The sequence below is a fragment of the Cygnus atratus genome, chromosome 14 (genome assembly GCF_013377495.2).
Source record: "Cygnus atratus isolate AKBS03 ecotype Queensland, Australia chromosome 14, CAtr_DNAZoo_HiC_assembly, whole genome shotgun sequence".
Taxonomy (NCBI): Eukaryota; Metazoa; Chordata; class Aves; order Anseriformes; family Anatidae; genus Cygnus; species Cygnus atratus.
Genome location: NC_066375.1, coordinates 20,083,567 through 20,111,317, shown reverse-complemented (window position 1 = coordinate 20,111,317; position 27,751 = coordinate 20,083,567). Strand labels below are relative to the sequence as shown.

Genomic DNA, 27,751 nt, shown 5'->3' with positions numbered 1-27,751 from the left:
CGTGCATGCTGCATCCACAACAACTGCCATGGGCAGCCGGCTGAACCTGCCGCACGCTGGCTCTGTTGGTGACCACAGGTTCAGAGCTGTGAGCTTGGTGTTTGGCTGCCTGGACATGAGGTACGAGGAAGCCCCGTTCCTGGCCTTGCTCGTCCTCTGCTCAGCAGCGGTGTCGCCACACTGCCTGTCACTGTTCCCGTCCTCCCCATGGACACGCTGCCCCTGATGCAGGAGGAAGCTCAGTGTGGAAATGGGTAAAAAACCTCTTGAGCATTGAGAACCTGTGCAGCTCTTGTAGTGGAAATGGGTCAAACTCTCTTGAACATCAAGAGAAGCATAGAACCTGGGCCGCCAAGCAGGAGAAGCAGAGCTGCTCCACCACCACTTTGAAACCATGCTTGCCAATTTGGAGGTTAAAAAGCACGCTTGGCCAAGGTTTACTATTATTAGTATTATTATTATTATCCAGTTTATTCATTATGAGGCCAAAAAAAAAAAGTTCCTTCCTGCTTGGGTGGACTACAGACCCCAATCCTTGCCCATGAGGCTCTGGTGATGCCGCACCTCCAGTGCTGTGTTCAGCTTTGGGCCCCTCACTACAAGAAGGACATCGAGGACCTGGAGCATGTCCAGAGAAGGGCTACGGAGCTGGTGAAGGGCCTGGAGCACAAGTCCTGTGAGGAGTGGCTGAGGGAACTGGGGTTGTTCAGTCTGGAGGAGGCTCAGGGAAGACCTCTCTGCAACTGCCTGAAAGGGAGCTGGGGGAGCTGGGGTCAGCCTCTTCTGGTAGATAAATAGCAGTAAGACTAGAGGGAATGGCCTCAAGTTGTGCCAGGGGAGGTTCAGGTTGGAAATGAGGAGACATTTCTTCCCAAAAAGAGCAGTCAGGCGTTGGGACGGGTTGCCCAGGGAGGTGGTGGCGTCACCGTCCCTGGGGGTGTTCAAGGAAAGGTTGGACCTGGTCCCTGGGGACGTGGTTTGGTGGGTGATGGCAGCGGAAGGGTCTGTTTAAAGTTGGACGTGGTGCTTAGGGACACGGTTTAGTGGGTGATGGAGGCAGGGGGCCGGCTGGCCCTGATAACCTTGGAGCTCTTCTCCAACCCTAACGATTCGCCCGCCCTCACGGCCAGGCCGCGGCGCGGCCCGCAGCGCGCCCGGCCCCACCCGCGGGGCAGGGGGCGAGCAGCAGCGCCCGCCCCACGCCGTGCCGAGCCGTTCCGAAACGGCCGGCGCCGCCCGCCCCTCACACCGCGCCCTCGACGCGGGGCGGCGCCGGGCGGGCGGCGCGGGGCTGCCGGGAGCTGTAGTCGGCGGCGGGGCCCGCTCCGCTCGGCGCCCGGCGGAGGATGGCCGCCCGCTCCCTGCCGGCCGCCCGGCGCCGCCTCGGGGCCCTGCTCTCCCTCGGCGCGCCCCGGCTCGGCAGGTACGGGGGCACGGGGGGCACGGCCTCCGGGGAAGGGGACGGGACGTGGCGGTGGCGGCGCCGGGCCTGGCCCGCGGTGGGGCCCGGGGAAGCAGGGACCGGACCCGGGGAGCGCCGAGCCGCCCGGAGGGGTCCCGGTGCGGGTAGGGGAAGGAGGTGAGCGCTCCCCGGGCTGGCTCTGTCCCGGGAGAGTGAAATCTCCCCGCAGGGAGAGGTGGCCCTGTGGTCAGCGAGTCACGCCGGGCCGCTGTTTCCTGCTGCCGCGCCACGGGCAGCAGCCCCTGTGCCCCCCCGGCGGTCACTCGTGCGCACCCAAACTTGTGGGCCGCTCGTTCACGGGCTGAGGTGCCACATCTTTAGCGTCCTCGGGTTTTTGGTAATGGGACAGCACCCGTGCCATAGTAGCTCTTTCTGTGTGGTTTGGGAAGAGAGTCAAATTAATTTTGTTAATATTTAGACAGAGTGTCCAGGCATATTTTTGGACACCGTGGAATATGGCTTTTAAAAGGGCAGTGAGATCCATAGCAGTTGCTTTGGTTAGTTGAATGAAATGCAGGCAGCTGAAAACCAATTAAAAAAAAAAAAAAAGATAAAACATATGTTAGTTTATTCTAAAGATTTTTCTCTAAAAGAAGCCATGTAAATGTAATAAAACGATTCTAGAGCACATAACAGAAAACAGCTGGGTTTGGGACTGAATGTGAAGACGTGTGTCTGAAAGTCCTTCCGCTTTCAAGTGCTTTCATGGGCGTGAAGACTGCTTGGCCCCTCTCAAAGCACACAACAAGTCTGAAGGAGGTGTGACTTCTCCTGGCAGAAACCAACCGGGCTTTGTTGGTGGAAAACAGCCAGAACCTGCCATCGGCGTGAAGCTCCTCTTTGTGCAGGGGCGCTCCGTGGCTGCGTGCGCACTGCAGCCAGCGGGAGCAGCTCGATGCAGGCGAGTGGTGGTGGGGACCAGGCGTCCACGTTTTGGGGACTTCTTCCGCTGGACTGGCTGTAGTCTGGGTGTCTGCTGCCAATTTGTGGTCATCATGTGCTAAGGTGCGCTGCAGTAGCTTGTTCTCCTGTTAGGTTTCATCGAAAAGGAATCCACAAAGTGTTCTCTTACACCGCTCCCAGATGAGACAGAGCACAGTGAGTGAGGATAATTAGATTTCTTCCCAAACACTGGTGTAGATGGCTCTGTACCTCAGCTCTGGCATGCTTTGTCATGCAGATTTGGGAGGAGGAAGGAGAGTTTAAGGGAGAGGTGGGATAGGATCCTTGTGTTGGAAGGGGAAACAGCGTGGGTTTGGGGTGTTTGGGTATCGTGCCGGTGCTCCAGAAAGAGATCATTAAAATGCTAATCTTTAAGGACAACTGGCTTGAACCATGTGGCTACGGCCAAGGTCTCTCCTCCATCTATCTGTTCGCCCTTCTGTGACATCAGTTTGTAAATCTTTTTGAATCACCAGCTTAGTTGTACGATCCTTTCACACCCTTTGGGACTTCCCCATGTCTGTCACTTCAGGATGTGTCAACTTCCTCCCATGGGATTCCTGCCTATTTTTAGGGCAGCTGTGATCAAGACTGTACTTAGAAGGTAGAGCACAGTGCAGCGGACAGACTGTAAGTAGCACATGCCCTTGGTAGAAGCGTATTTCTTTCATCCTCAAAGAAGAAGTAAATGGAGCAACATTTTCAATTCTGCCTAATAGTCCTTAAGAATTCCCTTTGGAATCAGTCTGGGACTCTTTTTTCTTGCCTCCAACTTTTAAGGCAGGCTTGTCTGAACAGCCTGTGGCACCCGGGCATTTCAATGCATGGGGGAGTGTTTTGTGGCTTGGTTTCACCAGCTGGAGAAAGGAGTCCATGCTCGCAGCTCTCTGCTTCACGTAGGCAGGTCTCCATGGTGGAGACACCAGCTCGCTCATGCCCCTCTCCTCCTACACACTGAAACACACCCCTTTCTGTAATGTGAATCACTTGCACAGGGAAATGACACAGTAAGCTTCGCTTCTTGGATGCAGAAGAGTTACCTCTCTTGGATAGTTTTGGTTTGGTTTGTTTGTTTTAAACTGCAGGTACCTAACCTGTGAGGTGCCAGGCAAGGCTGCTTTCTCAGCTGCATTGCAGCTTCTTCGGTTCATCTGAAGCAGGGCTGATTTCCATTCCTGCAGCTCTTTAAATGAAATCCAAGAAGATAAAGGACAAAGCTTGTAGTTGGTGCTTACCACAGGAACACATTTCCCCCCACAAATAAAGCTTTCCAGTTGCTTGAAGGTCATTCATTGATTTTTGAAGGCATGGTAAAAGAGGTACATCTCTTTCCTCACTTCTGGCTTAACTACTTTCTAAAATTTTGTAAAAGTACTGGTTAACCAGTCGCCAAAACAAATGAGACGAACATCATTCAAGGTGGGGTGTTGTGCCCCAAACAGATCTCTGCAGCCATGGCTAAAATGTTGGGCTTTCTCCTCTGAAGGCATTCCTGGGACCAAAGCTGCAGGGGCTGGGAAGCTTTTTGAGAAGGCTCTTTAAAGGAGCGTCCTGCTCCAGAGTAAATACACTTAGTAAAGGCACTTTCGGGTCTGTATGGGATATGTAATGGTTTTGAAAAGGAACAGTTTGGCATACAGACCACGTTTCAAGTACCCACTTAATAAAAAGTGGTATATGCAAATGTCTTCAAGTGGGAAAAGGGAGTCTATCATTAGTGCTGTGGGTGGTATAGCAACCTTGTATTAAAGATAAAATGAGGGAACATCTGGGCTACTAAGCAGGGAGTGGTAGGAGACGCTTGGTGGTCTTTGGGCAGATATATCTCTTAAAGTGTGCTTTGGTCAGACAGATAAGGCAGTCTAAGCCATCGCTGCCACCCAACGAGGGACGCCTCTTCCTTTCCCCATGTTGCCCTTCTCACATCTCTCCAGGCTCCACACGTTGTCTGTTCTTCTGCGCTGGCACTTGCACTCATCAGATCTCTCAGCAAACCTATTGAGGACACTGGACACAAAACGCTTTAGCAGGGGTAGTTTTTGGCAGGTCCCTGAAGGGACCTGAACCTTTGGAAGGTCCCTGAACCTTCATTCTGCAGGAGCTGCACAGTTCGGTACTGGACTAAGGGGCACGAACCCGTCCCATTCAGTTGCCACTGTAAGCTAGATCCGTACTTAGTGTATGTAAAAGCCCTGTGTTGCAGGGGGTGTTGCAAGCCCTGCTCTGCTCAGCTGAGGTCCTCCTAAGAAAGGAGAGGCTCGCTCTTCCTTGTCAAGACTATACTAAAACGTTTGCTCTTGGAAGCAAATTGAGCTTTCTTCTGCAGACCCTGTGCCTGTGTGAAATGTGAGGGGGAGGTGGGCTGAGGCTTTGCTGTCCAGGTCAGCTGTAAATGCAGGGTGTGCTTCTCTGCCTGGAGAGGTGGGGTGAAAACTCTCCGCTTCGCTCTTGGAGCGACTGCGGTGTTGGTGGCAGTGAAGGGCGCTGTGGAAAAGCAGAGTGAAACACTGTCTATTTATTAAAGTGTCTAACCTACTGCTTTTGATCATCTTTAGATGAAACTGTTTTTAGCCAGATTTCTGCTATTTATTTTTTGGGAAACCTGTGAGATAGTTACAGTATAGAATAAGCTTCTTGGCATCTAGGCAGTGTTGATACAGCTCAATGCAATTATCTGACTCTTTGGTTGTTTCATAATTTCATCTGCAAGTTCTGGAGTCAGCATTCTGGATGAGTTTCACCTGCTGTACCAGCATGAATTTACCTTCTTAGAGGAGCAGGCGAGGCTCTGCCCATGTATCTAATTAAATGCTGCAGATTCACAGATCTACTGAATTTTGTTCAGAACATTTGTTTTATAAAATATTTCTTAAAACAGCTCTCTGCTACCTGCTCCTTTTCAAGACTGCCTTGCAAAAAAGTTTCTGAAGTTTACCATTCAGTATTGACTATCTGTACTGGGAAGTTAGCAAAATGCAAACAACAGCTTGTTTTCCTGTAAAAACCTGACTCTTTTTTAGTTACGTCAGGGAAGTGGCACACAGCCTCTGTAGTGATATGAGCCTAAAATAACAGAATTTTTCAAAATGTCTGTCTGTGTTTTCTGTGCTAGTTGCCTATCTTTTCTGAAAAGAGCTAAAATCTTATCTAGAATCCTATGTACCTTTTTAAGAGAGCCTTTTAGAAATTACACTAAACAGGAATCTTTCTTTATGACCATGTTGTAACATAACTTTCTATTTTTTTTTTGTCACTAGTTTGTACTTCAGGATGTCCCCATGTGTTTTCAGCACTGCAGCTCAGCAGAGAAGTACAGGAGATGAGTGTGGCCCAGAAGATCCCCGCGATGAGCCAAAGCATCCCCTTTCTGATTGTGCCTTAGAGCACAAAGCCATCAAATTGGAAGAGCAAGTCCGGGATCTAACTGTAAGTGTGCTGCTGGTGGCGCCGCTGTCTTCAATTCAGTCCCCTCGACTTTGTCTTTCCGCCCTATCTTTTTCTCTAAGCACTGTAACATCCAAACGTCATCGCTGTGCTCTGGCAGCATTCAAAGCAGCAATGCTCTAGGTGTTAGGGTACGCTGTGGAAGGAGTACAGTCTGCCTTTCCCAGAAACACAAGCTGTCAGTAGCTCCTGGGAACAAGACACTGACAGTATGATCCTGGCAGGGAAAACTGTATGTGAGAGATGGGCTGTGGTCAGTTCTTTGACAATGCTGTGAAGAGGGAATGGCAGGAGCTTTGTCCTGACAAGTATTATATGTTGTAGTGTGCTGGACCCAGATTGTCTGAGAAGGAAAGTTATCTTTGGCATCTAGCAGGGAAATGGAAGGGATCATTTTATAGGGAATTTTCAAATGTGAGTAAGGAGAGGAATAAATACTGAAGCATGGGGCAATTGTGAGGGTAATTGCCCAGAAAGTACTACTGCAACAAGTGATAAATCAGCTGGTTGCGGATCTGTTGCTAAGACTTGCCTGGTAGAGAAAGGAGCGTCTCAATAGGCGCAGTGAGTCATGCAAAAAGCAGCAGCCTGACAATGCGGCATCCAACTGAGCTGTGCCCTGAAAGCTTCTGGCCTTGACTTGGGTCTTTTGAGGGAGTTGCGGTTGTGCTGATTAATCAGTAGGAGAGGGCTTGGGTTTGCCTGTTCTAATGAAAAGGCTGGAGCCCAGCGCAAACCTTCTGGTGTGAAATTGGTTATTTTTAAATGGTTTCTAAGGGATTGCAAACTCAACAGGAAATCAGTTTTACTCCTTGTTTGATGTCTGCTCTTGCTATCATGGTTACAGGAGCGATACCGGAAAGCTTTGGCAGATTCTGAGAATGTCCGGAGGAGAACACAGAAGTTTGTGGAAGATGCCAAACTCTTTGGTAAGCAAAGTGAGGAAGAGCTGTGTTTACTGCAGTGGCCTGCCTGCCTGCCTGCCTGAGCATAAAATGCTGCTCAGCAGCTTTTCTCTCCCCTCTCTGTCCTGCCCTTGTAAAGTCCGCACGATGTTTGGCCTGGATTGTTGGTGTCTGGGCTTACTCACTATTTTTCTATATGTCCAGCTGCGTCCTGTCAGTTTTATCTCAGTGACTGCTTTGTGATCTTTTCTAAATAAAATAGCTCCAGTGCAGTTGAGTGTAGTTCTACTGACTCCATGGAAATTACAGGTTCTTCTGTATGCTGACAATTGGCTCTCGCAGGATGTATCTCATACTCTCAGCAATTTCATCAGGTTGTAATGTCCTGTTTTATCTTAACGACCTCTTCTCTTCTGCTCTGTCTTTTAGGAGGTAGATCCTGTGAGGGACAAAGGTAGTAGGTTCCTGTATCAGATGGTCTTAAACATTTCTATAATAAACATTTTAGCATCAGTGAACTGAGCTGGATCAGTAGCTTTGGCAACTGAGACAGGTGAAGGGGGGGAAACTGTTTAATCATTGCACTCTGCCAGCACCATTTCTGAGAATGAGAAACCATTATTTTCTATAGCATGTGAATATCTGAAGGGTTTTTTGTAGTTAATTCCAGTAGCTTTGAAATTAGAGCTGCTGTCGTTTTATTACCATTCTACCCATGGTGCTACAAAATGGCTGTTGAGTTCTGGGTTAATCAGCATTATTGGTTTGCAGTTTTTTTGAGTTCTGAGTTTTTATATGCAGCCTGCTTTAGATTTGAAGAAAAATTAGTTTCTTTATTAGAAGTTGCTCATGGAGTGAGGCACAGGGGGCTGTAGAGCATGAAAGCAGAGCCTGGTTCAAGAGGAGACAAGTTGGTAATTGGTCTGCTTCTGTCTGCTCCTTTGTTGCCTCTTCTTCATGCTTCTTCATTATGTGCGTGTTTGAACATGTATGTACAGGTGTAGACAGCACTGAACTATTGCTTCTCTTTCTCTCCTCTGTTTTCGTGGTATGTCTTTCCAGTAAATTAGTTATGGCATCATTATAACTGAGGGAGGTTGGTTTTCCTGAAATTTCTGCACTGTGTAATATACCGTTTCTGGAAATGTGTGTGATCTAAACACATTTTTCTAATGAAAGACACTATGGCAGTTTTCATGACCAACTAAAGGACCATTTTATCCAGTCCTTCCACAGCAATTTTAACGTATGAATATGAATAAAATTGTGGATATACGTATGGATGGCCATGTATTATATCGATTTCCCCCCATTTTGTTTGTTCCCTGTGTGTATAGGTATTTCTGTGAGTTGTTTGGCAAAACATTTAGGACTGTGGGACTGTTCGGGAGGGTATGGAACAGTGTTCTAAATGACAAGTCTTAGTCACGAGAACTTCTCGGAGTGAGATACTAATAATCGTTGATCTGTATAGATGTACCTTTCCTGCATATACCTTGATTTGGGGAGTCTTCATGATAGTACCCATGTAATGCTAAAGCTTTGGCTACAGGATACAGAAGGCACCATCTACTCTTATTGAAGTAAGAGTTGAAATCAATTAGTAGCTGTAATGGTGCTTTCAAACTTCCGTGACTTCGTGCCTGTTGTAGACACTGTAGCTCTGTGTAGTCATTGTTCTTCATGTACTTCTTGCTTCGTTGTACGTGTAGGAATCCAGAGTTTCTGCAGGGACCTCGTGGAAGTGGCAGATATCTTGGAGAAGACTGCTGAGAGTGCTGCAGAAGAAGCAGAGCCTAGTAATCCAAATACGACTCTAAAGAAAATCTATGAAGGCCTGTCTCTCATAGAGGCCAAGTTGCAAAGTGTATTTGCCAAACATGGCCTTCAGAAGATGAACCCTGTTGGGGGCAAATATGATCCATACGACCATGAAATCGTCTGCCACGTACCAGCCGAGGGAATGCAGCCGGGCACGATAGCACTGGTGACTCAGGATGGCTACAAACTCCACGGTCGCACTATCAGACATGCACTCGTCGGCGTGGCGGTAGAGTCACAGGAATGACGTCTGCTTGCCTCCTTGGCATCTGGGACCTGACGGAGCTGAGGACCTCTCAGCACTCAGTGACAATGCAGCTGCATGTCTTTACTTATTTATTAAGCTAGGTTTGTATTGTACGTTGGCTTCTTTATAATGTGTGCAGTCATTTTGTCATTAATTATAAGGTACTTGTATATTTAATGATCCTTTTTGGAGTACATGGAGTCGTACTAGGAGTTCTGCTATTTGTCAGGAACGTGGTACTATAGCTCCTTTCTCTGTTGCTCATTTCTCCATTAAAACTTGTACAGGGAAGGGGATATGAGAGAGAAAGAGAAATTCTCTGAGATTTAGGGAATCTTCTCTCTCAGCTCCATCTCTGAGACAGATGCCTGCAGTGGCCTTCAGGCAAGTAACTCCTCTGCCTCGGTTTCTGTATCTGTAATAAGGGAGTATAATAATACTTACTGACCTACCTCACAGGAATGTGGTGAGGCTTTTTCTTTGCAAAGCACTCAGAAGAGGAAAAGCTCAAAGGGCTGAGTATTATTATCGGTCTAATTCTGGTGTCTTCCCTTGTCCCCAGAGCCCTTAGATGAGGATCAAGATGATCACTTGCATTGATATTTGGGGGCAATTTTTTTCTTACGTCATTTCAGGAAAATAATCCTGGATTAATGAAATCTCTGTCATGCTACAGTTGAATAGGAATGCGGCTTTAAATAGAATTCAGTTGTTGTATCAGACTTCAATGTGTTAGTATTTGTTCTCCAAGTAAAATTTCAGCTTGACACCTTGTTCCTTGAGGTAAAACAGGGAGTGATGGTTCTTGGTAGAGCCAGAAAACTCTTCTCAAATCTCTCTCCAACCAAAAAGTATATTTTATAGGAGAGTAATCTCTCTTCCCTGATGGGTATTTGTGCATCTTTCAAGCTTGACTTGAAACTGTATGCTCTTTGTTGCAGCTTTCGGCAAAATGGAGATGTGCCCTTAAGTAGGAAATCTAGACTGTTTTATTTTCTGGAGCTCTCCAATAATGGTACCCAGATAACACTAACTTCCAGTTCATATTCAGATTCTACTTCTGTGTAGTCATAGCAAATATTAAACCTTCTGTTTATTTTTTTTCTTGACACAAGGAGAAAAATCATTTCTACTAAAAGTCTCAAGTGTCCTTGAAACAATTTTAGCAGCAGTGACAAGAAAGCTGGAGAAGCAGAAGGCAGGGGAAGTGAAAGCTGACCTCAAGCCATCCTCCTAGCTGGAAGCATGTTGTCACAGTATGCCATATGTATTTCCCAGTGGTCCTTTTGCCTGGGAGTCCATTTATCTCAGCTGAAAGGATGCAGTCACCCAGTGAGATCAGAATTTAACCCTTTAGAGAACAGTAAGCAGAAGAGTGGCAAAAGAGTTATATAAGCCAGGCTGTGGTTTGCACTACGTAAAAAGCAAAGCAGGCATGGTGGTTTTCAGGTTATTTCTTACAGATTCATTAATTCCTGCCTTTTTGCTTTCTGGAATTGGATCTGTGGCCTGACAGTTTTGAGATCGACTTGCAAAAGCTCTTTATTTATGGTGGATGCCGTCACTGGTTTGGAAGAAAGCTTATTCTTCTCCCATTCCTTTGCAGGCTTCAGTTGCATAATCCTTTTGTGATGGACTTCGAGATAACAGCAGCCTTCAATTAGCAGCTGTCAGCACTCTTGCATGTGAAGAGACTCTATGCAGAGCACATGCAGCTAATTGGCTGTCACTGCAGAATTTTTAGGAAGATGCACATTTTGAATATGCTTCATGCAAGCTCCTTTAGTGACAGCTGGATGGGGGTGACTCAGTAGTGGATACAAGTGCAGTTTTGTGCCTCGTAGCTAGGTTTTCAGAGGGGTACTTGAGACTTCAACCCTGAAACAGTGCTTCATGGCAGCACTAGATCACTTTGGAAAAAGCTCTAGTTCAGTACTCTTGTTTCATCACACTGTTGGAAATTTTAGAGATATAAAGGACTTCCTGCTCATTGTCTTTGCTGACTGTACATACCAACTGGGTAACCAGGTTATGCTATTAATCGAGGCAGAGAACAGGTGAAATTTGTGATGTGGCAATGCAAGTCTTGCTGTTCTGCCTGGTGACTGCCTGCAGCCTGTTCTTGGAAACTGTAGCTTCAGTTGGAGCAATTGGTTCTTCTCTGCCTCTTCAGTCCCTGGTATATCAGCTGAGTCTTTCTGCAAATACAAGGGGAGAGCTAGTTATGGAAACTAATTTGTAATGTGAAATGTTAGTTATAAGAAACCAAACAAAACCACTGCCATTTCACATAACAGGTAGTTTTCAGTCATAGAAAGGCTGCAGCTTATGTGAGCCAGACATAAAAGTAGCGTGTGGCCAAAAGTGACGGGATACAAAGCATCTTTATACTGACCCACTGAGCAACCTGACTGTGAAAGTATGCTGCATCTGCTTGGTCCACCTTTGGACCACTTGCCAGGCCTGCCTGTGACCTCAGCTAGTATTCACCCTTTTTTGCCTTAAAGAAATACCCTAAAATGCACTCCAGACACTTTCCATCTGTAATAAGAGGTTATTGATTCAGTTTCTGTATCTGGGATCCGCTTTCAGTGAGGCACTGTTGTATGGCTGGAGCAGAGATCTGAGGTATCGGGTTCCCATGCAGTATTTATGAGCCTCCCACAGACCTGGTTTAATTTGGGGCAAGATTTTTTCCCAGTTCCTGCCTCAATTTTTAAAATCTATGAAACTTCTGTAAGGTCTGATCGGGCTTTTATGATGGCTATTGTAAGATGTACCTATTGCTTAGAGACTTAGAGAAATTACCAAAGAGATAGATACTGTTACTGTTGTTTGTCCTAGTTTTCTGCTTAATTGCAATTGTGAAGTGAGAATGAAATAACCAAACCTTGATTCCAATGCAAAATTTAGATTTCCTAAGCAAAATTTGATTCTCTTGCCTTTCAAGCACACTTAATGATCTCTCTTACTGTGGACGAGATTGCCTAAGGATGGAGTAAATTTCTCCTTTGCAGATTGTAGCTCCCATGTCTTCCCCGGTTGTGTAAAGCTCGCACGCTGAGTGCGGTGGGACGGAGTTCCCCTTGGTGCAGTTCCATCGTGCTCTGCAGTGACACCAAAGAGGAGTCTGATTCATGAGCTTCTTCTCTCCAGTCACTTTATTCGATGACTCTTGAGCTTGTAGAAGGAACAGAATAGCGGAGGAGGGGAAGTATTGCATACCTCTTACTCATTTCCACTCCGTTCACCCAGCCATGAACTGAACTGGGAATGCGGACTAGATAACCCCTGCGTGCAATGGTGATGTGTGGACCTGCATTTCTGCTCTCAGAAAGAGGGCAGCCCTGCTGCACAGGGGCTCTGGCCTTGTTCTGTGACCCCGCCATATCGTGCCGGTGTCTTAGCTCTGACCAGGAGCAGTGCAGAATGTGAATGTTGCTTTGTGAACCTTAAGTTCTCAGCGCTTCATCAGCAGAGCTTCTGTTGAAAGAGAACAGCTGTGATAAATCAATGGCTATAAGAAGTCCTTTAAATTAAAAAAAAAAAAAGTATTTAAGTTTTATATTGTGAATATTGTCTTTTTTTTATTTTAAAAGATGTTTTGATATTACTTGCAAAGTCAAATGAACAAAGCGTTGCTAATCTCCAAAAATCTTAATTCTGTTTAGTTGGTGGGAGACTTGTATATGCTGTACGATTTTGTGTTTCTGTGCTCTGTGTTTACCCAACAGTTCTGGCTGTATGAAAGAGGAAGACTCAAGGGTGGGAGCAGTGCAAATAATTGACAACAACATTTGAGTTAATGTTGGAAAGGGCTGATTTTCTTTAGATGTCCAGATACTGTCCATTTGCTAATGATAATAATAAATAAAAAAATTGCAGTTGCTTCTTTTCCTTTTTCCCCCCTCCCCAAACTGCTGCTCATTCTGGCTGCTGCTTTAATCAAGTGGGACTGTGGATTGAAAGGTTTCTAGCTATTCCTTAGCTGGCTGTCTAAAGTAAGGGCTACAGTCCACTGCATTTGTTCGGCGTTTTATGAACAATCCTTTAGGTGGACTCCAAGAAATTTGCGTGTGCGGGCCATCTTTCCTCACACAGGTTGAGTCGCCAGGGGTTTCTGCACTGATGAACTGCCCACTTCTGTCATTCTCTGGTACTTTGTGCCTGCTTTCCTTTCTGTTCCTGGTTAAGTTCATTTGCAGACCACTGTGTAGAGAAAAGCTCTCTGCTAGCCTTTGGTGTTTCATTCTGCAGAACTCCTGACAGTTGAAATACATGTTATCTTGTGTTATTTTTGTCATTCTCTTCCCTCACAGCTTCGTTTTGCTGCTTATTTCTCCTTTTGTGTGTGACGTGGTAGCAAGCATACTGTACAGCAATTTAAGTGGTGTAATATACAGCGTGTTTTAGTGCTTATGGTATCCACAAGCGGGTTAGGATTTCAGGGTTTTGTTGGGGAGAACAGGCTTTCTCTCCAGGGTTGTGATTGCAGCAGATTTCTTCTCCCTTCCTGCATCCTCTGCAAAGATAGCCTGGCCTCCATTCCTCGTATTGCTGTAGTCTCTTTGTGTTGTGCTATGTCAGCAAGCCTTGCTTGCCTCATTTTCCTGAAGCTCTGAATGCCCCTGTGCACTTATCACTTAAAAGAACGTTATAAATGGCCTTTCTGGGATAAGACCTAAATCCTTGTGCTGAGGATCTGCCAGCAAAACCCTCTTGTGATTGTAGAGGCAACTTCCCACCATACAGGCTCTTCCTCATTCTGCCCAGGAGCAGCTGTGATTGCATTGCTTTGTGTGTGTGCTAACCAGCCGAGACCAGAAAATAGTGCTACCTGCTGTTGTGCTAGTAATTTCTGGCTCGTCTGGTTTTCTCTTCAGCAACAGTGAGAGTTGGGAGTTTTCAAATCACAACCACCTCCATCTGGAAAAAAAAAAAAAAAAAAAAAAACACTTGTGTGTGAGCAAGAGAAGGAGCGTTTTGCTTACTGCATGGAGCTGCAGAAGGGCTGCAGCCAGGGCTGGTCAGCCTTTCCAGCTGCAGCAGGGAACCAGAAGCTGTGCTGACCCGGGCTCTCCAGAGCTTTGCTGTAGGTACAGCCTGATTTCTTGTTGCCCTCAGCCGTGGTGAAATCCGGGCAGATAAAGTACGGGCTTGTTAAAACCTGAAGCACGCAGATGCATTTCTGTGCTGTGTTTTAAGCAACTTTGGGAACGTGGTTGCCCTGTGCTGGTGGGTCAGTACTGCTCACTGTAAACTTTAGGGGAGCTGAGCAGCAGCAAGAGCTTGGCCTGTGTCTCCCCCATGTTCACACCTGCATTTTGGGATTGTGTTTGCTCCCCTACACCGAACTTCCAAAGGGGCTCCTGACTGGGGGAGAGGGAGCCTCTGCGTGTGTTCTGGCTTTTCCCTCTCCTGTGATGGATTCCCAAATTTAATTTTGTCTTGGTAGAGAGCCAGCCCTTGGCTACAGCAGGCTCTAGGTGCTGTAATTACATGCACTTCCTGGTTTTGCTCAGATTTTGGTAGCCTTTGTATTCCAGGTAGCAGCAGGCTCCCAGACAGGATCCCCACAGCACAAGCGTCTTGCTGCCAGGCTCCTTGTTTTGCCTAGGGCAGAAACTACAAGCAAAAGCTTGAAACGCTGATGATGATGTACGAGTCACAGCAGAGCCCAGCCTCGTGGCCAGGTGCTGAGCACCGTGTCCTCCTCCACGTGCCAACTGAGTACAGGGAAAACGTGCTCCCACAGCAGCTTGGTCCGAGGGCAGTAAAGGTGGGCTTCTGCCACTTCGGAAGCCCAGCACTATGCAGGAAGGTCCCACACCGGGGCCTGTCGATGTGGTCTGAGGGATCGCTCAGTTTTAGGCTGTTGGTTCAGCGTTGGGCTGGCTGCGGGTCGGCAGCCGCTGTGCGTGAAGCATCCTTGGTGTGGTGTTGTCTTGTTCGAGCATCGCCTCCTCTGAGCCATGGCATCAAGATGCGGGGAGCCAAATTTCCCAAAACAAGGCCAATTTTGATGCTACTTCTGTGTCTCCAGCCAGCCCACCACTTCCATTGGGGCCGCAGGGAAGTCAGGGAACCGTGCAGCCCGGCGTGTGGCTGCACAGCACCCAGGCACGCTGCCGCCCCGGGGGGCGAGCCCGGGCCCCTCTCCCCTTGCAGCTACCAGAGGCGCTGTCTCGGTGCTCTCAGCCCTGCGGCCGACCCAGCCCGGGCTCTGCGGGCCCCATCTCCCTCCTGCGAGCAGCCGCAGCCCCTGCCCTCGTCCCCCTTCCTCCCCGGGCCAAGCTGTCCCGGCGCCAGCCCTCAGCGAAGCGGACGGCCGCGAGCGGGCCCAGCCCGGCCGCAGCCCCGGGGGCCGAGCCTGCCGTGAGGGGCGGGCCGGGGCGGGCGCTGCCGGGCGCCGCTGCCGCCGCCGCCGCCCGCGCCATGGCCCCGCTGCCGCCGCCGCTGCTGCTGCTGGTGCCGGCCCTCCTGGCCGCCTCCGCCGGCCGTGCCCCGCCGCGCAGCATCGGTAGGAGCCGGGGGGCGAGCACCGGGAAGCGGGGAGGGCGTGGGGGGCAGGTAGGGGTGCGGGGCAGCCCGGCTGTGGAGACGGCGGGGTGCGGGTGCCAGCCCCGGCTGACTCTCGGCCCGCAGCCGTGGTGGGCGCCGGGCTGGGCGGCTCGGCCGTCGCCTACTTCTCGCAGCAGCAGTTCGGGCCGCAGGTGCAGCTGGATGTGTACGAGCAGGCCGGTGTGGGTGGCCGGCTGGCTACCGTCACCGTCAACAAGCAGCAGTACGAGAGCAGGGGTGCATCCATCCACGCCCTCAGCCTCCACATGCAGGACTTCGTCAAGACCCTGGGTGAGCAGATGCTTCCAGATGTGCCTCGGGGCCGCGGGTACGCTGCGTCCCCTTCGCTGTCCCTGCTCCCCTCTCCTGGCTCCCCTCGGTGGGATTTAGCGCTCACAAAATCCCCCTGCTTTGTCCCATAGCACTGGGGAGGTTCCATGGGATGCCCAAACACATGGGGTTGGACTGGGGTCCCTGGGGCCATGCATCCCCTGATGCTCAGCCAGGAGTGTCGTTCCGTCACCCGCTGGCCTGTCCGCGTCCCCGTTTGCTTCTGCCCTTTCCCAGCTGCCCGCCGGGGTCCCTCTGCTCCCTGCAGGCCTCAAGCACCGGCGTGAGGTGCCAGGGAAGAGTGCCATATTCAGCGGGGAGCACTTTGTCCTGGAGGAGACCGACTGGTACCTGCTCAACCTCTTCCGGCTCTGGTGGCACTATGGCATCAGCTTCCTGCGCCTGCAGATGTGGGTGGAGGAGGTGATGGAGAAGTTCATGAGGTAGGAGAGCCAAGGGGCTCGGGGGGTGCCGGGGTCTTCCCAGCACCAGAACCTGACCAGGCACCCCGTGGTGCTGTCCCCTCCAGGATCTACAAGTATCAGGCGCACGGCTACGCCTTCTCCAGCCTGGAGGAGCTGCTGCGCTCGCTGGGGGGTGACGCCTTCGTCAACATGACGCAGCGCTCGGTGGCCGAGTCCCTGCTGGAGGTGGGTGTCACGCAGCGCTTTGTGGACGATGTCATCGCGGCCGTCCTGCGCTCCAGCTACGGCCAGTCGGTGCTGGTGCCCGCCTTCGCAGGTGAAGTCCCTTACCCCCCTGTCTGAGGGTTCCTCCCGGGGTCCCCTTCCCGGGCAGGGCTCTGAGGCACCCTCCTCTTCCTCCCCCCAGGAGCCATGTCACTGGCAGGGGCCCAGGGCAGCACGTGGGCGGTGGAAGGAGGCAACAAGCTGGTGTGCTCAGGTCTGCTGAAGCTGACCAAAGCCAATGTCATCCCTGCCAGGGTGACGGGCATCTCTCTGCACAGCTTGGGTGAGTATGGCCAGAGGGGGCTGCTCCGGCCCCGTGCACCCATGAGTGCTGCTGGCCTTTGGGTGTGCGTCTGTGCCCAGCAGGGTGGGAGGTGGTTGGTGGGTGGTATGGGGATCCCAGGGCATTGAGGGATGTCGTCTGTCTGTCTGATCCATCTGGGAGGCAGGGCCCTGTGCTGCAAACCTCAGCCCTGGGGTCCCTTAGGGCTTTTCTTTGGGCTTGGAGGCTCAACTCATCCATGTTGTAGGTTTCCCCCCCTGCTCCAGCTCAGCAGGAGGGCTGGAGAGCTCTGGTTTGTGGGGTGGGCAGCCCTGTCCCGCTCCTCCTTGCCTGACTAGGCTGAGCTTCTCTAGAAGTTTTCTCCCACAGGGAGAAAAGAAGGTCCAGGGCAATACAGCTTGGGGCACGGGGCTACACTAACTGTCTGCCAACTCTTTTCAGAAGGGAGAGCCCTGTACCAAGTGCACTACGAGGGCAGCGAAGGCCAGGGCTCGGCTTTCTACGACATGGTGGTGGTGACAACTCCCCTGCACCCCAGCAGGAGCAACTTCATCTTTGAGAACTTCGAGCCGCCTATCGCCAACTTCCCTAGTGCCTTCCAGCCCTCTGTCACCTCCGTGGTGCACGGCTACCTCAACTCTTCCTACTTCGGCTTCCCCGACCCCAAGCTCTTCCCCTTCGCCAGCATCCTCACCACCGACACCCCCGACCTATTCTTCAACGCCATGGACAACATCTGTCCTGTCAACATCTCGGCGGCTTTCCGTCGCAAGCAGCCCCAGGAGGCTGCGGTGTGGCGAGTCCTGTCCCAGCAGCCACTGGACAAGCAGCAGCTGAAGACCCTCTTCAGGTCCTACTACTCGGTACAGGTGATGGAGTGGCAGTCGTACCCCCGCTACGACTCCACCAAGTCCCTCCCGCCCATCATGCTCCATGACAACCTCTTCTACCTCAGCGGCGTGGAGTGGGTGGCCAGCTCCATGGAGATGATAGCCGTGGCAGCCAAAAACGTGGCCCTCCTGGCTTACAACCGCTGGTATCAGGACCTGGAGAAAATTGACCAGAAGGACTTGATGCACAAGGTGAAGACTGAGCTGTGACGTGCAGGGGTGGCGGTACGGTAGCCAGGGGAGTATTTATTGCCTTGGGAACAGCACGGGGTTTGGGGCAGGGGGTGAGGGACGGGCTGTGTCCCAGATGACTTGAACAAGCTTTGCCTTCAGGAATACGGCCCCTGCCCTGTGCTGCTGCCTGTCTGTGCCACGCGCCTGAGGTTTCCCCATTCCCCTCCCTGCTCTGTACTGGAAGGAACCTGTGGGTTTTCTGTCAGAAAGGGTCACACCTCTTGCTGCTGTGGGAGGGATCTCAGGGGGCTTCAGAGGCCAAGGCTGTGGGGTGAGCAGCAGGGGTGGCTGGCCTGGCCAGGAGCGGAGCCCTGCCCTCCTGCTGGCAGTGCACGGAGTGGCTCAGACGGGGGCCAACAATGAGCTTTATTGAGGATCTCAAAAGCTGCCCCAGCCTCTCCAGCCAAGCCCCCAGTTTGTGCACGGGGTGAGCACCCACTCTGCAGCCTGGGGCTGGGGGTGGTGGGTGAGGACCCTCCTCCTTGGCCCTTCCCTGGAGGTTAGAGGGCTCGCGGTGAGGCTGGAGGCAGGGCTGCATGGCTGGGTTGCTTGCAGGGGCTGCCCCAGCACTGGGTGTCCCCAGAGTGGCTGCTTGGGCTGAGGCTGACGGAGCCCACAAGGGGATTTCAGGGAGCCCTTGGAGCTATGTGGCCGCACTCTCCTTGTGCAGACACGTTCCTTGCCCTGGCGATGCTCAGGAAGCAAGAGCAAGCTGGTTAGATGCCCGTGAAGGGCTGTTAGGGTTAGCTCTGCAGGCTCAGAAGATGCAGGTGCAGCCCACGGCGATGGTCTCCATGACCGTCTGGTACTTCTTGTGACACTTCTTCCTCCAGAGGGCTTGTGCCCCACCTCGCCCCGCACCTGGCAGAGCAGCCGGCGGACGGGCAGCCGGCTGTAGATGGGGATGCTGGCCATGGTGCGGTCCTCCTGCATCGTGAAGGGGTTGATGCAGCCGGTGCAGAGGCACCGGGCCTCGGGGATGTCTGCTGGGATCCGTGTTGCGTCGTGGTTTATGCTGGAGGAGAAGAGAATCAAGAGGAGGCAGGGGAGACGGTGAGCCTGGCAGGTGAGATGGGGACGGGCAGGGCAGTGCCACTGCGGGGTGACACGGGGAGCTGCAGCTGGGGTGGCTCCGTGCTGCTGGAGCCACGGTCACCGCCGTGCCTGCCAGCGTGGGGCCAGCACGCGTGGCCCTGCCCACAGACCCTGGCCCTGAGGACCGTGCCCCACGCTCACCTGTAGGCCCAGGGGGACAGGCTCCTCCGGTTAGACCTCCAGAGCCGCAGGTTGACCTGGCACTTGGTGTCGCCTGGCTCAGAGCTGTTCCGCAGCTGGCGCACCATGTCCTGGATGCTGCGCTCGTAGTCCTCCATGGGGGTGTAGGGGTCGTCTGGGGTCCAGGCCAGGGCAGGGGCAGCTGTGGGAGGCCATGCCAGGCCTCTTCTCCTCCCTTTGGCTGCCTTGCTTTGGTCTTTGGCTTCTGGCACCAGGACCATGGCAAATGTGAAGATGCAGAGGAGAAGCTGAGGAGGAAGGAGGATGGTGCGTGACTGCCCAGGCCTGCAGAAGGGGTCACCGGGCGATGGCAGGGCCGCATCCACTTCGGGGTGGCATGTGCACCGTGGGGTGGTGAGCACATTGTCGTGGTGAGCCCGTAGCCCAAGCCCCAGGTGGTGCTTGTGGCTGCACAGCCCCTTGCCCAGGGAAATACTGGCAATTTGCATCACCCAGAGTGCCCCCGCGCCTGCCCATGCTGCCCCGAGCTGTGCCCCCAGGGGGCTGCGTGCTGGGAGGGACGCATGCGCCCCCAGCTCGGGGTGTACCTGGGGCTCCTCTGGTTTAAAAGGAGCTTTAGAGATGAGACAGGCAAGAATGGGATCTTTATCTAAACCCTCCTCTCTCTCCCTCTGTGCTCCGAGGACGGAGAGAGAAAGAAAGATGCTTTTTCCTTTCCTTCTCCCTCCGGCCTCATGGGGCCGAGCTCCCGTGTGCTGACAGCCGGCAGGCTGCCCAGTAGCGAACAAAGTTGCTTTCTGTAGTCCTGCTCCCTGCTATTCGCGTTGCTGCAGCTGGCCAGAGGCAGCCCCACACCCTGCCCGCGGGTCCTGCTCGTGGGCAGCTGCTGCGACACTCGTCCCATGCGGGGACCCGGGGCAGAAAGCTCTCAGACCCGGGCTGTTCTCTCCCTCCCGTGCTGTGCTGTCCCCTCGGACCATCCTGAATTTGCTCTCCAAGGCTGCTTTGTCCTTGTTGCACCAGGCATGGGAGCGATCGGCCCCGCAGGCCAGCGTGTGCATCTCCAAAGCAAACAAACCCAGGTAGCCATCCGCAAACAAGCGTGTCACTTACTCTATTACAGAAGACAAATGAGCAGCGAGCCCGAGCCACGGCACAGTCACCTACCAGGTTTGGAGCCCGCTCCATCGCAGCAGAGGGATGTCTGCCTGCAGTGAGGCTGGCCCAGACACACCAGGAGCTAAATAGGGAAAGCCTCAGCCCCCTGCGCTTCCCCGGAGGTGTGTCTGGCGCATCCCAGAGGTGCCAGCGAGCCTCAGGGCCGGGGGCCAGCATGGTCTGGGATTCGGCCACTGCCTCCTCCCCGGGCACTGGCTCCACCAGTGGCTCCAGCCACGGCCCCGAGGGACTCACTGGGCAAAACCTGCCCAGGGAGGGGTTTGGGGCTCTGCTGGGGGTGACAGCGTGGTGACAGGAGCCACCCTGGCTCAGACCCATCAAGCGAGGTGATGGCACCCCAGCACCCCTGGTGTTTCTGGCCCCAAGCCCATCCTGACCCTGCTGCTGCTCCCAGCCCCTGGCAGTGCGGGCACACCGGCTGTGCTGGCAGCTGGCCCTGGGGCTGTGCCCCGGAGCTGCAGGCTGGGGGTGCTCCCGGGGGTGTCCCTGGGGGTGCTGCCCCCGCCCCATGCCGTGCCATGCCACTCCGGCTGCCCGAGGCCAGGCACTGCGGCGCAGAGCGCTGCGGAGGGGGAAACTGAGGCGCGGGGGGGGGGGGGCGCAGCCACGGCCTGGCCCAGGGACAGGGCTGGGGGCAGCGGGGGTCCCTCGCGGATGGGGCGCCCGGAGCAGTCCCTGTCCTTGTCCCTGCAGCCGGCGGGATGCTGTGCCACACGGTGGTGCTGTCCTCCACCCAACCGCGCCGCCGCCCGCCGCCCTCCAGCCTCCGTCCTCCAGCCTCCGGCCCTCCCCTGCCCAGAGCCCAGCAGGGCTGGAAAGCGGAGGTGCCTCGAGCTGCTCCCGAAGCTCACGGAGCGCAGGTTGTCCCCTGCTCCTCTGGAGGGGCCTTTTAGGAGTCGAAATCTGCGGCCCCAAAAGCTGGGAGGGCCGCTGGAGGAATGCCCCCACCTGGTGCGTGTGCCCCCCTCTCGGGGCTGCGAGGCCTTTGTGCTTTGTAGGGTGTGGGGAAATGTCCTCCTCCTTTTCCCAGTGCAGGACCTGGGCCTCTAGACAGAGATAATAAACCACAGAAAATGGGGTAAACCTCACTGCCCCCCCACTTGCTGCTGCATCTCCCCTCCCTTGAGCCCCCAGCAGCCCGGGGATGGCGCAGGGGATGTGGTCCCGCTGCCCTGCATGCAGGGGAGCCCCAGCCCGCATTAACACTTCAAGGGCGTTTGCCACCTCAGGGCTTTGGGGGCAATGCCATCCTCTCTGGCAAGGCCTGAAGCTGTGCGGTGCGTGCACCTTGTCCCTTCCCAGGACAGGACAGGACGGGATGGGACAGGACAGGACAGGCAGAGCCCCAGGCCATGCCCGGGCTGTGGGGCCAGGCGCCCGGAGGGTGCTGGGCTGCACGCGTGTGCCGCAGCCGCCTGCGTTGTGTCAGCGCTCGGAAATGCTGTTTACACATGAGAGAGGCTCAGAGGCATCCGCACTGGGAGCCAATTACCCAGTTTTGATCTTTTTTGGTGAAAAGGAAACCAGGGCTTTTCAGACATGGCCAAATTTGATAAGCTGAGGGAGGCGGCTTTTCCCCACCGGCCTCGCACAAGGGAAGGGGCTGGGGTGCGCGACACCTGGGGGGGGGGCCAGCCCCAGCCTCCTGGTCTTAGGGTGGGCCCCGCGTGCCCAGCTCCAGCCATGGCACTGCCCTGCCAAGCTGGGTGCTTGGGGATCAGCCCCAAAGTGTGGTGGGAAGGTGAGGGAGCAGGTATCCAGGAAGGGCTGGAGCCCCCCAGGGGGAGACGGATGTGCTTTTGGGTGCTTGTGTACGTGCCCATCCCTGCGAGCTCCCCCACCGTGTCCCCACCTTCCCCACTGCTGTGGGAACCTTGATGGAAGACGGAGCCTGAAGAGTGGCAGCTGGTGCCCAAATGGGGTAGCCCAGGTCTGCCAGCCCTAGAGAAACCGGGATGCACAACTCCCAGGCGATCCATCACGAAATCCACTGTCATGGCCTCAAGCTCCCGGGTAGAGGCTGGGTGTTAGACGGGTTTGGAGCAAAAATAGCAGAGCTCGTGCCTGCTTGTGCGATGCAGGCGGCGGGGGGGGAGCACACCCACTGGGGAGCATGGGCCAGAGCACGTGGCAGGGGGTTGCTGGTGTTGGCTGGGGGGTCAGGCTGCCATTCCCATGCTGGCAGCAAGCAGCTTTTTGCCTGCAGGAGGGCTCTTGCTGGGGTGGGAGCCATGGATGTGGGGTCTGCGCTTCCCCAACCCCCAGCAGCCTCAGCACAGAGCAGCTCCATGGGGGCCTGGCCTTTCCCCAGCCGTGAGGCTGCTCCCTACAAAAGCTGAACTAGGATCCTCGGCCAGATTTGAGAGCCCCGAGCGGGGCAGCACCAGCCTCAGCACCCGCGTGTGTGCCCATCTGCGGCTGCATCTCGCGGAGCCGCGCCGTCTCCTATCGCCGCATGAGCAACATTTTCCACTCATCAGAGGCGAGTGAGACGGCCTGGCCAGAGCCAGCCCCGTGCCACTGCGTGGGAGGAGAGCTGGGGCTGGGGACAGCAAAGTGGAGACAGCGTGGGGCCCTCCACATCCCCACACCCCTGGGCAGGTAGCATTTGCCCGGCCAGCCAGCCCCATGGCGCGGTGCTCACAACCATATTTGCACAAACGCTGCTCAGCGCACCAGCGGCTCTGTCTCGCCTGGGCCAGAAAGGCTTATTTTAAGCTCGCTGGAAAAAGAACATTGTTTGGTGGGAATTAAAACTACCCTTTCTCAAAAAAGGGAAGAACAAAACGTGCTTCATTCTGCCCACTCCTCCAGTTGCATAAACACGGAGACGTGTCCCGGCTGGAGAGGGTGGCCGGGAATGCGCTGCTGGCATCGACAGGGGTCAGTGCCCCCCCGGGCATCCATCAGCAGGACAGGGACTCATTCCCTCCCATGCCCTGTGACAGCAGTAATGTCCCTAGAGTCCCCACCCTGGGGTTTTCCCACGGGGTGGCTGAGTGGGCGGGCAGGCGGCACAGGGCATCGCCCCAGCACGGGTGCCACGTGCAGGAAGGGTGACCACAGCAGCCGTGCAAGGGGACGAGCTGTTGGCAGCCCGGGGCCTCGCTGAGCCTGGGCTCTGCGTCAAAGGCTAATATTATTTATACAGCCCTAATCCGGCCGTGTCAGCAGCCTGTCCGCCTCCTTGGGCTTGGGGCCGTCTGTAAATTGCACCCCATGGATAACGCACAGCGGAGAACAGCCGGGATTTGGCGTCGGGAAGCAGAGCTGTGCACACTCGTCTCTTGGGGACGCCCGCAGCACCCAACCCGCACGCCCTGGGGCCGGAGGCATTGAGAGGCAGCTGCCGGCAGTGCCGTGCTGGTGGGAGGGAGCGCGTCCGGCACATCCTGCTGCAGCCCTGCCGGTGCATCCATCAGCCCTCCGGCGTTTACAGCACGTCACCCATTACACGATCCAGACGCACAGGTTCCTGCTGCTCCACTCCTCTCCTGCCTTTTGTTTTCTTTTTCTTTCTGCTCTTGGAGACAGAGCACCTGATGGAAAAAGCCTGCGTGCGCTCTTGTTCCTAGAAACAACCCACTTCCTTCCACTGCCGCCCTGGGGTGCCCCATGGGGAGGACAGCAGGGGCAGGGCAGGCACCAACTCTTGTCCCAGCAGAAGTCTGCTTGGTGGCTCTGCCCCAGGTCCCCATAGGACTGACAGAGCAGCCCCAAGGCTCTTCTCCAGGCAGGGAGGCTTCAGGGATGTCTGAAGCACCACCCAGGAATGGGTCCAATCAGCCTGCCAAGCCTGAAGGGCATCCGTTCCCAGCCCCCGCTCTGCCTGTGTCCTGCTGCTCCCTGGGGAGCTGTGCCAGGAGCTGCACCTCTAGCGAGCCCCAGCCCTGCAGAGATGTTCCTCATGGGCCTGTGTGGCTCAGGAGGGCTCAAAGGAGCCGTCGGATGGAAGGGCCCTGCCTGGGGGGTCTTATGGGTCACGGGCACCCAAATGCCTGCAGCTGTACCCGGTCCTGCTGTAAAGCATTGCCTTGTCACACGAGCAGCCTGGAAAGGGATCTTTACGCTCCCCTTGACTTGCCCTCCCTCCTTCCCCAGCCCTTTGGGTTCCTCGTTTCCATCCCTACTGGCTGCACCCCACTGCCCATCCGCTGCACAAGAGGGCTATGCGGGCTATCCAAATAACCCAGCTTTTCCCCCAAAGCCAACAAATGCAATGACCAGACACTGCCCATAGGGCACTTTGTTGGGGTGTCTGCATTTTGTGCCAGGCTCCCAAGGTGAGACCCAGTCCTGCTGGGATGCCCCCTGCATCCCCACAGAGCAGCCCGGAGCCATCCCCGCTGCAAGGACGCAGGGCTGGAGTGAGCCCAAGATGTGTTTCCAGGGCAGTGATGCCCTCAGGTCTGCAAGGAGAAAGCATCCTTATTTTTAGGGCTTTGGTGGCTTTTGCTTTGAGGGCAGGCGTCCAAGTTCCCAATTTCCCAGGGCAAGACATAGGTAAATGGAAAGTTCAGCAGTGGCACTGACGTCTGCCTCTGTGGTCATGCCCCAGCCAAGCCTCTCCTCCCCGCAGACCTGGGGACAAGGCCACGCACACGCAGGGACTTGGAGCTTGCGGGGAGCTGTCACCAGCTGGGGACCCAGGCAGCTCCTGCTGCCCATCCTGTGCTCACAGGTATTGCTGTTTTAGCCACTTGTGGAGGGCTGGGATCTGCGGAGCAGCTCAGGAAGGTCCTGAAAGTCACCTCCAGAGCTGCTCCAGCCCAGGCTCGCCTGTGAGCCACTCCGTGCTGCCCGTGTGGCTGGCACAGCACAGGCAGCGGGGCCGCCAGCTCCTGCCTGCAGTGATATATGGGCTGCGAAACACCAGCAGCCCCCTGCAATGTCAGCTAGCAGATTAAAAGGCTGTAAATTAGCATGGTTGGGTATTAGTGGGGCTGGCTGGGGAGGGAGGTCTGCTGGCATTCCCCAGTCTCTTGGGAGGGTTGGAACCAGCACACGCAGCCCACCAGCCTCGCACCCGGGGGGCTGCTCTGCACCACTGCCCATGGCACCCCGAGGGTACCCAGCACCTCCAAGCCCCAGGGCTGCTCCCTGTGGGGCCATGCTGGGGACCCCCCGAGGGTCTGTCCCCTTGCCAAGCAGAGGCTGGGGTGGGAACGGGGCTGCCTGGGACCACCCAGCCCTTCGTGCCCAGCCAAGTGGGGCAGGGAGTGGGAAAAAATGGCTTTGGTGGAGATACTGAAACTGAATGTGCTGCGGGGAGAGCTCGCTGGGCAGCATCTTAGCAAAGGAGTAACGAAAACAAACCCGCGCCGAGGAATCCTGCTTTGCCCCAAATGTTTTTCTTATGGAGTTGTAATAAGACAAGAGTTGTAAAGATAGTAACCTCCTAAACATTACCTTATTAAGGCTTCTTAGAAACCACAGGGCACGACCCTTCTGGGTCATGGAACAAGAGAGCAGCATCCAGCGAACAAACAGAGGCTAACGTTACATTTTTCACTTCATTTAGGAAACCTGGTTTCTAATTATAGGGTTTGTTTAATGGCAGCATTTATTTGTGCTTTGCTTGCAGCCAGCCCACCAAGAGCAGGGGCTGCATGTCTGTGCGGCTGGGTGAGGGGCCGGGGGGGCAGCGAGCTCCAGGGCTGCTCCCGGTGCCGTGGGTGCTCAGCACAGCCAGGTGCTGGCCTGCCATCACCGTGGTCCTGCTGGCCCATGGCCCTGCTTCTCCTCCCCAGCACCAGCCCTGCAGCCACCTCTCAGACCACCCGTTCCCACTGCTGGTGTAACCTCCCCACATTGGTTCTGCTCCCCCTGTCCCTTGCTCGCTCCTCAGGCGCTGTCCCCAGACCTGTGGGCACAGCTCCGTGCCTCACACAGCCTGGCACATGCTGCCCCTGCTCCTCACATCATCAGCATCTCCGTGACTTCCCCAAGCTCTGTCCTTCTTGAGGGGACAGGGGACACCAAATGCTGGCATACTGTCTCTGGGCAAAGCCTGGTGTGATGGCTCAGCAGCCTCGGTGCTGTGCCCACATCACAGGCGATGGGGACGGGAGGACCGATCGTGGCTGCTCTCCCCCTGCACACCATGGCAGCAGGGATTTCCTGGCCCCTCTGGGGCTGTGTCAGTGGAATTCTTCTCCACCAGACACAGCCTGCAGGCCAGGCCCTGCGGGATCAGGCATTGTGTGTCCCTTCCCAGGCCCCTCCAGTTCGCACTGGGTGTGCGCAGCAGCCGTATGCCTTGGCACGGCTGGTGGCCGAGCACTGTCCCGTGAGCTGCCAGGGTCTCTCAAGGCCCGAGACCTCAGAGCCCGGCCCTTTGCTTCCTCCTAGGAGTGTCTCCAGCTGGGAAAACATGAAGGAGAGGCCCTTGATTCCTCCCGCCTTGGGCTTCGACTAGCACTTGGTTGCTGCTGGCTGCAACGGACTTCACGCCGCCTGCTTCCCCGCTCCAGAGCCATGCTCTGCTGCAGAGGAGGAGCCCGTCACAGCCCCACAAGCTGAAGCATCACTTGGGGGGGACTTGGAACCAGTCAGGACATCATTACCAAAAGCAGGGGTGCCCCCCTTCCCGGCCGTGCCCCCCACACTGGCTGTGCCCTGAGCTGACGGCCGGTGCGGGAGGATGAGGGCGCGTCGGTGCGGCGCATTTCCCTCCGAGCTGCCAGCTGGCTGCTGGTTACAGCTGTCCTCAGCGTGGGGCAGCTGCCATACATGGGCTCGTGCTTCGGGATGGGACGGGGCCAGCACGGCCCCACAGCAATGGAGCACCCACGCTAAACCCCGAGGAGAGGCACCGCAGGCACCCGGCTCCCACCCCAGGATTTGCGGTTCCACAGCCGCTGCTGTCCCTGCACATACGGCAGCCCTACGGCCGCCCCAGCACCGTTTTCCCAGGCCAGATGGAGCTTCTCAAAGTAATGGGAACCACAAGCTGGGCCAGGGAGCATCTCCGCTTCCTTCCCCCACAGCCCTGCCGGCAGGACAGCCTCCAGCATCGCCCCGTGCCCGGCCCCGCTGCCAGCCTGGCCCCCCGTGCCCCACGGGCAGGGGCGGGATGGGCAGGGGGCCGGGGGGAAGCCTGTTCTTCCCCAAAACTTTCTCCGAGCAAGTTCCCGTCTGTTCCCAGGCACGGAGCTGGCAGCAGGCGCAGCGCTCGCATCTCCTCCCCCCGCGCCCCGCCACCCCTCCTTCCCTCGCTCCCGCTCTCCCCCTCTCTCTTGCTCTCCCTCTCGGACTTAATGACTTCCACATGGGCCTCTGGCATCCTGAGCCAAGCCTCCCAGCATTGTCTGAAATCTCCAAATTTAGAAGAAATATGAAAATTGTCAAGCAGCCCTTCCTTAGGGGGTAAAACCAACACTCAGCTGAGCGGCCGCAGGTCAAGGCGGCGGCGCCACGTGAGGCACCTCAGCCAATGGGTCCCCTCGGCGCCCCTGACAGATGTGGCCGTCGGCAGCCTGGCCTCCTTCTTCAGCTCATATAAGGTAAAAAGAAAAAGGTTTTCCAG

General features: G+C 54.8%; 3 protein-coding genes across 3 annotated transcripts; 2 read left to right on the top strand and 1 right to left on the bottom strand.

Moving 5' to 3' along the window:
• The first annotated feature begins 1,274 nt into the window (after nt 1-1,274).
• On the top strand, nt 1,275-12,708 carry GRPEL2 (GrpE like 2, mitochondrial). Its single transcript, XM_035563927.2, has 4 exons — nt 1,275-1,423; nt 5,662-5,830; nt 6,696-6,777; nt 8,466-12,708. The coding sequence occupies exons 1-4, from the start codon at nt 1,347-1,349 to the stop codon at nt 8,819-8,821; spliced, it is 684 nt and encodes a 227-aa protein (XP_035419820.1). The 5' UTR covers nt 1,275-1,346; the 3' UTR covers nt 8,822-12,708.
• A 2,513-nt stretch (nt 12,709-15,221) lies between these two features.
• On the top strand, nt 15,222-17,915 carry PCYOX1L (prenylcysteine oxidase 1 like). The gene is made up of 6 exons (XM_035563934.1): nt 15,222-15,341; nt 15,467-15,673; nt 15,981-16,155; nt 16,242-16,453; nt 16,544-16,684; nt 17,126-17,915. The coding sequence occupies exons 1-6, from the start codon at nt 15,257-15,259 to the stop codon at nt 17,782-17,784; spliced, it is 1,479 nt and encodes a 492-aa protein (XP_035419827.1). The 5' UTR covers nt 15,222-15,256; the 3' UTR covers nt 17,785-17,915.
• A 650-nt stretch (nt 17,916-18,565) lies between these two features.
• Nucleotides 18,566-20,232, bottom strand: IL17B (interleukin 17B). The gene is given in 6 exon segments (XM_050713617.1): nt 18,566-18,636; nt 18,639-18,823; nt 18,902-18,929; nt 18,932-18,972; nt 19,045-19,331; nt 20,212-20,232. Coding segments are annotated over 6 exon segments (633 nt in total).
• Between the last annotated feature and the right edge of the window lie 7,519 nt (nt 20,233-27,751).